Source organism: Rattus norvegicus, chromosome 1 (genome assembly GCF_021556685.1).
Source record: "Rattus norvegicus strain SHRSP/BbbUtx chromosome 1, alternate assembly SHRSP_T2T, whole genome shotgun sequence".
Lineage (NCBI taxonomy): Eukaryota > Metazoa > Chordata > Mammalia > Rodentia > Muridae > Rattus > Rattus norvegicus.
In genome coordinates, this window is record NC_141534.1 from 259,367,425 (window position 1) to 259,379,679 (window position 12,255).

Genomic DNA, 12,255 nt, shown 5'->3' on the forward strand with positions numbered 1-12,255 from the left:
ACCCCAAAATAGGAGGCACTTGGCCCAGGGACACGCCTGCCAAACGGTAGAGTCAGCATTTCACCCAGCCTTATCCCAGTCTATGGTCTTAACTACTTGCCCTCTTAGGCAATGGCCTGCCTCGTCTTCATCAGCTTCCATTTCCAGCTCTCAAGCCCCCTGGATGCTTTGCTGTCCTGTAATGTGTGTGGGAGGGTTGGCATGGAGTAAACATGGAGTCTGTCTGACAGTTGTCTAATGGCCTCAGGACGCACACCTTGGCCTCTCTCATGTGGTCTTGTCTTCTTATCATGGGTCGCTTAGGTGTGTTGCACCAGCTGAAGCCCATTCCCTTTTATCCAGCGACCATGAGAGGGCTGGCTGCCCTCGGTTTCTTGAGCCTGAGCATATGAGAAGTCTTACAAGAGCAAGAGGAAGTGGTGGGCGTGGGCTTTGGAAACCTAAGCCTCAGGAAGCCAGGGGTGGGAGGAACAGCATCAGGATGAGGCCTGGGAAGGGACTTGGGTACCAGCCATGCATCCTGCTCCCATAAGCCAGATCTGAACACTGAGACAGCAGAAGATAAAGCACAGGATGGCATTGCTTCAAGGCCACCCAGGGCAGCTAAGCAAGTAAGGTCCTTCAGCTCTGAGTTTCCTCTTTTCATGCCAGCCGGCGAATGCCTGGACTTGTGGCTATGCCTCGGAATTACTGTTCTGCCTGCTTTGAAGGGCAAAAGGCTCTGGGTTCAGATTGCTCCTCCTGCCTCTGCAGCGAGCTCCAGCTCACACTTTGCTGAAGTAGGTGGCCACTTCCTTGCGTGGAGGCCGGGGCTCGCTCCCAGCCCAGCCATTGCTCATCAGTGGTGCCTCCTGGCCCAGCCTCAAGGGTGGTTTGCATTTGTGCCAGCTTGTGAGTAGCCTGTTCATGCTGCCTTGGTCAGTGATGCCTCGCAGCTTCTCCCTCTCTTCTTCGGTCCTGTCGGAGGGACTTTGGATGGCCTCTGTGGCTGTAGTTCTGGCCGAAGCTGTGGCCAGTACTCCGTGGGTATGACCCAGCTCCAGGTCATGGTTCATGGCTTCGAAGAACTGCTGGATACATACCTTAGCAAAGGCTTTGGCATGCTCCGTGCAAGTCTCATCAAAGAGCTTACGCTCAATGTCAATGTAGTGGGACCAGTACTTGCTCTTGAGAAAGGCAACCTGCGTGAAGCAGGGCCGCACGGAGCGCACTACAAATGCCAGTAATGTGGTCAGCAGCACGAAGGACCAGCCCAGCGCCTGTCGGGAGAGGAGGATGTCAGCAGACCTACCTGTCCAGACCCTCCAAAGACATCCCCAACGGAAGCCAGCCATGGGCCAAGCCATACCACCTCTTGGCCTCCATTCTCCCCGTGTGTAAAGTAACCATATACTCTACCTCACAGGAACCAGATACTGGGAACATAGGAGGGGCAGCTTTGGCAGGGCATACAGTGGAGGGGAGTTAATACTGCATCCCATAGTGAGACTCCTCTCTACTTCATCTTCCCGTGTCTGTTTCTCTACCTCCAGGGTGGGGCTACTAGCAATAGCACCTCCCACACAGGGATTTTATGAGAACTAAACGGGGCAATGGCTATAAGGCAGCTTGTATACAGCACTCTCTGTCAGACTCTGGTAATGGCACCATTCAGGGGCCATACTTCTTCCTACAGAAGTCTTTCCTGATCTCCCCAGGTCTACTGACCTTCTTCCTTCAACCCCTGGGCCTTTCCTTCAGCTTCTGGAGCTGACAGCATGGGGTTAAGATGGACTCTCAAGGAGTTCCAGAGGCACCCTGGACAGTCCTCAAACTCGAACAACTCACCACGGGGCACAGAGCAGGACTCCCCTCCCTGTCTGTGGGTCAGACCCCTTTCTGCACAGAGGAGAGGGGGTGTGGGCGGGTGCGGTGTTAATGGTGCACAATGGCTGCTGTGGGGGTTGGTGGGAAAATCCAGAGCACATGACTCAGTCAGGGGCCTGCCTCCCAATTTGCTCACTAAGCCGTTGTGGTTACAGAGGGCTTGGGTTGTTTCGTGTTCCGTGTGAAGCTGGAAATCTGATTTTTCCCTCGACAACTTTTGATTTCTAGAAAAAGTCAATTAATTCTAAAGTGAGTTCAGAATTCGGTTTCTACGAGTCACAAGGGACTTGTCTACAAGTCAGGCTGCCCGTGGGGACCTGGGCGGGAACTTCCAGTTTATACAGTGTGCCAGTTTAAAGGTCAAGTGGAGTGACAGGTACTCCTGAGCCTGAGGCCTAGGATGATGGGACACGAATCCCCAGATGAGGAGGTAAAGGGAGTGGCTTAGACACCCATGGTGGGAGATCCTCCAGGCTATCTGGGTGGTGACAGAGGCCATGCAGAAGTTTCTCAAGAAGGGTGTCAGGGGTCTGTGCTGGCCAGAGCAGGGTACGCCTGCTTCTCTGGTCCCGCTGGAGTAGACGCTGCCTCCTATCCAGTGTCTCCTGACACCACACAGTTCACTGCTCCAGAGCCCACGATGCCCGATGTCTGGTCCTTTAAATCTCATCACGACCATCCATCTCCCTCGCCCATGTGCTCCCTGGGCCCGGTGAGGACACCCAGACCCTCAGCTCCCACTCCTTCAGCGAGCAGGCACCAGCTGGGAGTATTTGCCAGGGAAATGTACCCAAATGGCTCAGCCACCCACCAGCCTCACTACTGCCTGGGCCTGGGGGAGGAGACGGATGCAAATCTCTCAGCCTCTCAGGTCTGAGCTCAGGACGGAGGAGGTGAACCATCCACGCTTTCCAGGTGACCCTGTTTGCCAGAAGACAAGGGCTCTGCTCTGAGTCTTAGCTGGGAATGCATGCTACCACCCACAGCCATCTGAGGGGAAACCCCACTTTGAGAAGGGACCTTCCCACAGGGACCCTGGCCTGTGAAGAGACCCAGTCCCCCTCACCTGAGAGATGCAGCGCAAATAGCGCACGGCCACCTCTCGGGCCAGCAGCCAGTTCCCATCGTAGATTTCAGGGCAAGGTACACGAGCCAGCAGGCGAGCAAGTTCTGGAGCAGGCAGGCCCGGCACCAGGCTCCCATTGCCTAGCGTGGCCACCGGCACGGCTGTGCAGAAAGCACAGAGGAAACACTTGCCGTCCAGCAGTGTGACTGCCACCCAGACCACAGGGGCGATGAGCGCTCGCTGGGCCATGGAACAGAACATGTAGCGTAGCACGGCAGGGTCCTTGGCCCGGCGCCCCAGGGGGCGTTTCCACTCTTCAGCTAGCATGGATATGTTGTTGTTCATGACCAGGCCAAGCAGGAAGAGCACCAGGGGAGGCGTCAGCAGTATGCCCATGCTGTAGACCACATTGTAGCCGGGCAAGCAGGGGCAGTTGAAGTCAAAGGCAGAGTACATCTGGGCACTGGCCAGCGCCATGATGCCGCAGATGCCGTTCATGAAGGACTCTTGGTTGGACTGCAAGAACTGGAAGATCATCCGAAACTTGTCCATTGTGTCCTGTGGGAATCCTCCGCCTCTTCAATTCTCACTGTGGCCTCTCACACAGCTCCAGGAGGTCACCCTACCCGCTGGACATCCACCTTGTGACTGGGCTTTCCTGGCTGGATTAGCGAAGCTCAGGATACTTTGATGAGGTCACTCTTTCAAGAGCCTTCTAAACAGGTGCTGGCGCATAGGGCGCAGCGTGACCAATCCTGTGGTACAGTCAGGACTGTGTCCCTCCTTCTGGCTCCCCCACCCCCACCCCTTTTCTCCAGCTGCCTGCAGCCTAGAGAGCCACGGAGCTGCACCCGATGAGGACCAGTTTTCTTTGGGTGTGGGAGGGAGGAGGAGGCGCAGACAAGCTGGAATTTGAGAGGTCACTGGGCTCTGGGGAAGGATGTCTTCTCTGTGTACCCTTCTCCTGTTTTCTCTCCAGGATGCAGCCAGGACCCCAGGGAGCAACTCCATCAGTTGAGCCCGTGATCATCAGATGATATGGAAATGACGGTGGTGAGAGAGGCTGCACAGGCAGTGGCAATTGGCTGTTACTCAGAGTAGGAATGGCAGAGGGGCAGGTGTCACAATGTGACTGTGTTATATAGAGATATTGTTACAATGTGAGTGGGGCGCACAGTAAAACAACCTGGACTGGGGGAAGTTTCTTTTTCTTTTTCTTTTCTTTCTTTTTTTTTTTTTAAGATCACTGCCTCTTTTTTTTTTTTTTTAAGATTTCTTTATTTCATGTATGTGAGTACACTGTCACTGTCTTCAGACACACCAGAAGAGGACATCGGATCCCCATTACAGATGGTTGTGAGCTACCATGTGGTTGCTGGGAATTGAACTCAGGACCTCTAGAAGAGCAGTCAGTGCTCTTAACCACTGAGCCATCTCTCCAGCCCTCTTTTCTTTCTTTTTCTTTTTGGAGACAGGGTCTCCAACTCACTATGTAGCCAAGAAAGATCTGGAACTCCTGATCGTCTTGTCTGAGACCCCCAGATGCTAAGGTTTGGGGCTTATGGCATCACACTGGTATTAAAGTTGTATTGGACAGATTGCCTAAGTTAGGGTTTCAGCCTGTTTGTGTTTGTGTCTCTGTGGATGTCTGTAGTTGTGAGTTATGGGGAGCAAACTCTCACCAGGCTTCTTCTACCTCTCCTCCCGGGACCCATAGTTGATGGGGTTTTCCTGCTCCCTTCTGTTGACCACAAGGGGAGGCTCCCTTTGATCCTGCAGTCTTCAGACAGGTGTGCCAGATCTAGATCCGACAGGATGGTTCCTTGTCTGGGGCAAGGAGAGGCTGAGGCAGAACATTAGAAAGAACATCTCCTTACATTTCTGACCATGGATGAGCTCGGGATGGCTTCCGTCTAGGTACAGAAATGTACGTGTAAACACGTTAGTGGTTGTCTGGCTGCATCTTTGGATGTTTTGCAAGAACCGTCATGACCTCGGCTGACTTGTGTACACCTTACACGCATTGTGTAACCCTTGTAGAATCCTGTGGGACAGGGTCTTTATCATTTTACAGAAGTCAGGCTTGAGGCTCAGAGAGAGTGATCTATTAGCCAAAGGCCACTCAGGTCATAGGTGGAGAAGTGGGATTTGAGCCCAGGCTCGCACTTGTGGGTGGGAGTAGAGGATGAAGGGGAAAGTAAGGGGACATGTTTGTTTGTTTGTTTGTTTGTTTTTTTGACTTATCTCTTGGTTGGATCAATTTGTCTATGGAGTGGAAAGGCTACTGTGTCACAAATAGGACATGGTAGGGAAGAATATCGCTTCCCTCAGCCATGGGGCTAGGTTATCTCTGGGACAACTGGAGTCCCTAGGTTGGTAGCCCCTGGAAGACTATTGTTAGGGATTCCTCCAGAAGACAGTCCTCAGAAGGGAGTAGTGTGAGGGAGATCCAGCAAAAGAGGTGTCTGTCTGCCCCTGGATCTCCATTGCAGTGTTTATAGGCACAGGGAGCACAACTTCCAGGGCTGAATGGGGGTAGAGTGGCCCTGGATGTTTCACGAAAACAAAAAAGGTTTCTAGCACCATCCGGAATCTCTGTCTTGGGAACAGCTATTGGACACAGCTGCCTGTCTGTAACAATGGTGGGTCAAGAATTCTGGACTGGTTGAAAGGAACCTGTGGTAGCCATCTGCGCCTACAAGTTCTACCTGCACTGTTGCTTGAAAAGTCTAGATGTACCACAGTCACTCATGGGTCCTACACAGTGCGGTGAGGGCTGGTGGGGCAGCCTCTCTTCCTCCTTTAGCTGCCAGCCTCCTTTCTTTCTTTCTTTCTTTCTTTCTTTCTTTCTTTCTTTCTTTCTTTCTTTTTTTTCCGGAGCTGGGGACCGAACCCAGGGCCTTGCGCTTGCTAGGCAAGCGCTCTACCACTGAGCTAAGTCCCCAACCCCACCAGCCTCCTTTCACTCCTCAAACAGGACAACCCCTTCCCACCCCAGAGTCTGCTAGTGTTTTCCACCTTTCAGGAAAATGTCACCACTTCTTTCCAATAGACATTTCAGTTTGTCTTTAAAATAATCTATGTATGTATGTATGTATGTATGTATGTATATATGTATGTATGTATGTATCTATCTATCTGTGTATCCATCTATCTATTTTTATTGTATATGGGTACTTGTCTGCATGTGTGTCTGTGCATCACATGTATACTGGGTGCCCTCAGATCTCTTTTTTTTCTTTTCTTTTCTTTTTTTCGGAGCTGGGGACTGAACCCAGGGCCTTGTGCTTGCTAGGCAAGCGCTCTACCACTGAGCTAAATCCCCAACCCCCTCAGATCTCTTAAGATTGGGGCTACAGGTAGATGGTTGTGAGCTGCCTTGTTGGTTCTGAGAATTGAACCGGGGTCCTCTGGAAGAGCAAGCAGTGTCCTTAACTGAGGAGCAAGCTCTTCAGCCCCTCCAGTATATCTCTTATTTTTGTTTTGGTTTTTAAGACAGAGCTTCCTCTGTGTAGTCCTGGCTGTCCCGGAGCTCTCTCTGTAGACCAGGCTGGCCTCAAACTCACAGAGATCCGTGTATCTCAGCCTCCCAAATGCTAGGATTAAAAGCATGCATCACCATGCCTGGCTAAAATCCACTTTAATGTTGTTCCCTCCCCTTTATTGTGTTTTATTTAAAAAAAAAAAAGGAAACAATGAACCAGGATATGTTTGGTAGAGATGAGGTATGGTGCGGTGGGGGGAGGGGGAGGAGAGAGCTTCTGCGGGGCCCATGCCGAGGCATCTCATCCTCAGAGTTACCAGACATTTGATGGCTATAGTTTATTTAGGGCATGCAGAGTGGAGTTGAGGGGGGGGTAATAGAGACAGAGAAAGGCAGAAGTGTGTGTGTGTGTGTGTGTGTGTGTGTGTGTGTGTGTGTGTATTGAGAGAGAGAGAGAGAGAGAGAGAGAGAGAGAGGAGAGAGGGAAAGTGAAGTAGAAGTTGGCCATGATCACATGGAGAGAGGGGGAGGGGAATGGGGAGAAAAGGGAAGAGAGGGAAGAGAGTTAGGGAGTTAGGAAGGACAAGCAGCCCCTTTTGTAGTGAGTCAGGCATACCTGGCTGTTGCTAGGTAACTGTGGGGTGGAGCCTAGAAGGAATGCTGACATCTATATTTTATATTTTTTTGAGACAAGGTATTACTGGCCTGGAACTCATCTGCTTGCCTCCTACGTGTAGGGTTGCAGGGGTGAGCCTCATACCAGGCTGATAACGATTTCTCTTTAGAAGGGTCTACTTGAATTCTCAGCTTAGCTCAGTGTCTCTCTGTGTCTCTGTTTCCGTTTCTTTTTCTATGTCTCTGTGTGTCTGTATCTCTGTCTTAATCTGTACCCTTGCATGAGCATGCAGAGGCGGAGGTCAGAGCAGGATGCTACTGGGCTCCTTCCTTAGTCTCTCTCCTTTATGCCTGGAGACAGATTCTCTTGCTGACCCAAAAGTCCACCTTCTGCGCTAGTCTGTCTGGCCAAAGATCTCTCAGAGTTTGCCTGTCTCTGCCTTCCTTGGTTCCTGGCATGCATAACCAAGTGGTTCTTAGGTGCTGGGGATTTGAACTCAGGTCCTCAAGCTTGCCCAGCAAGTTCTCTGACCCCTTGAATTGTCCCCTCAGCCCCCTTATTTCAAACTTAGCTATGCTGAGAGGCTGTTCATTTAATATCTGGGGCTCAGGCTAAAGGTCTGCATTCATTTTCTTTTCTATTCTTTTTTAAGGGTATTTTATTTTACGTGTATGAGCATTTTGTCTGTATCTGTACATGTGCATCACATCAGTGCCTCGTGCTCTCAAGAGAGGATGTTAACCCCCCTGGAACTAGAATTACAAACTATAAACAGTTGTGAGCTGTCATGTGGTTGCTGGGAACCAAACCCAGGTCCTCTGCAAGAGCAGCCAGTACTCTAAACTGTTGAGCCCTTCCAGCCTCCATGTTCACTATTCTGTACTATGCCTGGTACTTAATAATAGGTGATCAGTTAGTAAGTGCCGAGTGAATACCTGGATGTAGATCAAAGGGAAGGATGAATTTAAGGGAGGTGAGAACTCAGACAGAAGACTTGCCTTGATGATGGTTCTAGGTTTCTCTTCCCAGTGTGGTTCTGTGAGAAGAGCAGGGCAAGCAGCCCAGTGTCACCTCTGTTTGGCCACCGCCTGTCACTCCAGGCCATTGCCCACTGGCTTTCCCTAGACTTTCTGGAACAGGATCCCCAACCCCTACCCTTGCCTCTCCCAACAGAAATCATGAATCAAGGAAGGAGAGAGGTTGGACACAGCTGAAAACACAGCAGACAGACTTCCTTTTCTAAGAGCCTGTCTAAAGTGGAAGCGTTTCGTGTGGTTATGATCCCCCTGCTTCTCTGCGGTTCTCAGTTCCAGACTCCTTCCCCACACAGGCATGTGCATGGTCATCCCTGTATCAGGACCACAGACTGGAGCAGGATCGGGGCTTCTAGTCGTCCCTTATAGTTCTGGAAGAGGAGCTGCCCGGGGATCCACATGGATCCTACAGAATACCCCTTGATTCCCCCTTACTTTGCTGGCCTCTCTCTCTGCATTCTCTGCTCCTTGGTTGTTCCTTTCTCTCTCTAGCTGACCCTCTTCACTTCACCTAGGTAGATCCCAGACTTCATCTCCTGGGTCCAGCTAGTTGACCTCACCACTAGCCACTTGCTTGCTCCTTCAGTCCCTGTACATAGTACAGAGTATTAAATCATCCCTGGAGATTCCCACATTTTCCCCTCCTGGGAGTAGACGTGGGGGCTGCACAGGATGAAGACATGTACTGCCAGAGCCAGCGCTTCTTAGAACATGTCTACCTGTCTTGGTTAGATGTCGTATCTCCCATGGGTATGGGACAGAGTCAGGGGGCTGCAATCCAGGACTGGTTGAGATTTGAGGAATGTGTTTAAGCCTCCAAGATAGCTATTCTCTCTCTCTCTCTCTCTCTCTCTCTCTCTCTCTCTCTCTCTCTCCCTCTCCTATTTTAAAGATTTATTCCTTTATTATATATGAATACACTGTCACTGTCCTCAGACACACCAGAAGAGGGCATCAGATCTCATTACAGGTGGTTGTGAGCCACCATGTGGTTGCTGGGATTTGAACTCAGGACCTCTGGAAGAGCAGTCAGTGCTCTTAACCGCTGAGCCATCTCTCCAGCCCCTAGCTATTCTCTTTTAAAGGAAGAGTCTTTAAGAGTCAAAGGAGCCTGTGACCTGTATCCCTCACTCTTAATTGGGGTACACCTGTAGCTGGAGGCACCTCATGCTTGCAATGACATGGGCAAAAGGTAGTGTAAGTTATGATGGCAGAGGGTCTGGGGGTGTGCAGCTGTCTTAGTTAGGGTTTTACTGCTGTGAACAGGTACCATGACCAAGGCAACTCTTATAAGGACAACATTATTTGGGGCTGGCTTACAGGTTCAGAGGTTCAGTCCATTATCAATGTGGGAACATGGCAGCATCCAGGCAGGCCTTGTGCAGGAGATGCTTAAAGTTCTACATCTTCATCTGAAGGCTGCTAGTGAAAGACTTACTTGCAGGCTGTTAGGATGAAGATCTAAAAGCCCACGCCAACAGTGACACACCGACTCCAAGACCACACTTAATAGTGCTACTCCCTGGGCCAAGCATATACACACCATCACAGCAGCTATACCAACTCTGGCCTATAGAGGGCGCGGGACCTCTCATGGTGAAGCCGGAGGGTCTAGAGAAGGTGTTGTTGGGCTCAGGCACCACCACTTGGCAAACTTCTCAGGCCTTGGTCAATGTCCTTTCCTTGTGCCAGGTTGCACGCGCACCCCTCCGTTTGTTTGTGACCTCACTCATCCTGTCCCTACCTCCCACTCTCACACTTCCACTCTGGCCCCCAGCACTTCATAAGTATCTGCCTCACGAGCAAATGCGGCAGGCCCTTTGCCGACTCCATGCTTGTGTCTTTTCTGTTTCCTCTTCATTTTGCTTTCCAAATGTCAAAAACTGTCCCATCCTTTAAGACCCAGTCACATGATACTGTCGCTATCCTTCAGTCTAGAGCTTCGTTGCCCCCACCGCCGCCGCCGCCATCCGCCACCACCAAAGCTTCTGGGTACATGGCCTGCCTCTGTTATGCTGTTTGCTTTAAATTCTCAACATTGTTTTTTTACCTCTGTCCCTTTAAACGGTGATCTTGATGTCACCTTGGAAGCGTCTCTTCCATATTTCCTGTAACAGTGGTGTATGCAGTAGGTGTCCTATAAATGCTCGCTGTAGGAAGGAAGGAGTGACGTTTACAGTTAGTAGCTTTTTAACAGCCCCGTGTTGCTGCTGCAGAGAGAGCCCAGGGCAGCCATCTCCCAGCCTCCTTCCCCAGGGTAGGCGCTCACCCACAGAGGCTGGCCCATCAAACTCTCTCCCCACTCTCTGCCACAGTTGCCGCTAATCATTTGCCTAAATCATGTCCTGTGCCCCATGCTACTGCAGACATTTGCATGGCTTGACCACAGTCGGAAGTTGGGGGGCGGAAGCTGAGCTGCAGCGATTTTCTGGTTTCACCAGGTCCCTTAGCAAGAACCCAGGGTGTAGAAACGGCTTAATGGAGGGACCCAGGTCCCAGGAGGGTCAACCTGGGGCATCTACACTGCCCAGCGCCCAGAGGAAGCAGAGGAGACCGTAGTGAATCCAACTTTGCATCTGGGCACAAAATGAGTCACGAGGGTCAGAGGAACCCCACAGGCTTGATCTTTCCTAGTCTCTTCCTGTTTGCACTGCTGGAGACTAAGTGACTTTTCTAGCAGATCCAAGCGCAGTGTTTCTCAGGCTTTGTCCCCAAGTTAGACCCCGCCTGGTTCTGGAGACAGCCTTACCAAGCTGGGGGTGCAGCTAGGACTATCAGGGGAGGCTGCTGATAGGGATTCAGGCAGCGGGCAGCAGAGATGGTGGTAGAAAAGCCGGAGAGGCAACCCTGCCAGTTAGAGGGCAGAGGGCTGGCTTAAAAGAGCCCAGACCAGGTTTAGCTTTGGCCAGCTACAAACAGAACTGCTGGAGACTGGTACTCCACAGGAACGTACAAGCTATTTTAAAAGCAATTTTCTTTCATATTTATTTTAAAGAAACTTTGAAACAGTTATTCACTGTGTGTTGAGAGAGTTGGGTATAACTGCCTAGGGTGTGTGTGGAAGTCAGTGGACAACTTACAAGAGTAGCTTCTCTGCTATCACATGGGTCCTGGGGACCAAAATCGGGTCTTGTAGGGTTGTCAACTGGTGCCTTTACTCCAAAGAGCTATCTCACCAGTGCTATCTGTTTATTTTTAAGACATGGTCTTATGTAGCCCAGGCTGGTCTTGAATTCATTTTGTATCTGAGGATGACCTCCAAAATCTGATGCTCCTGCTTCTACATCCTGAGAGCTATATACAAGTGTGTACACCATGTCCAATCTATACAATGACCCTCAGTCATGCTGGGCAAGCATTCCACCAGTTGAGCTGTATCTCCAGTCTGGAAGACACAAACTATCTGGAGTGACCATTAAGAGTTAGTACCTGAGGGGTTGGGGATTGGGGATTTAGCTCAGTGGTAGAGCGCTTGCCTAGCAAGCGCAAGGCCCTGGGTTCGGTCCCCAGCTCCGGAAACAAAAAACAAAACAAAACAACAACAACAAAAAAAAGAGTTAGTACCTGGGCTGGAGAGATGGCTCAGTGGTTAAGAACACTGACTGCTTTTCCAGAGATCATGAGTTCAAATCCCAGCAACCACATGGTGGCTCACAGCCATCTGTAATGAGATCTGATGCCCTCTTCTGGTGTGTATGGAGACAGCTATAGTGTACTTACAGATAATAAATGAATACATCTTAAAAAAAAAAAAAGAGTCAGTACCTAAGGCTTTTATGAGGAATTTATCAAGCAGAGCTTGCTAGAACCTACTCTGAGAACCGAGGTAGAAGCAAGCAAGAAACCCAACAAGGGCATTGAAGGACAACAAAAAGGTCTAGAGAGTAAGCTGGTGTCACAGCTCAGAACAGAACCCACAGCCAGGTATCCATCCTGGCATTCGATGCCAGCCCCCATGCTGGCGACCATGGGCAATGTCAACACCCTTTTGGTTTAGTTTTCTTTTTCACAAGGCCCTGGGTTCGGTCCCCAGCTCCGAAAAAAAAAAAAAAGTGAAAGTTTTCTTTTTCAAACAGTGACATAATAATGTAGCTTAGGTGACAAAGGGCTTGCTTAGTGTGTGCTTTCGGTCCATCCCCAGCACTGCATAAACTAGGCACAGCTGGGGCACCTCTGCAATTCCAGAACT

The 12,255-nt window shown here is 50.6% G+C and overlaps 1 protein-coding gene across 1 annotated transcript; it reads right to left on the reverse strand.

Annotated features, from left to right (window-relative positions):
• Positions 1-764: 764 nt before the first annotated feature.
• Calhm1 (calcium homeostasis modulator 1) lies at positions 765-3,484 on the reverse strand. The gene is given in 2 exon segments (NM_001109168.1): positions 765-1,259; positions 2,933-3,484. Coding segments are annotated over 2 exon segments (1,047 nt in total).
• Positions 3,485-12,255: the final 8,771 nt, after the last annotated feature.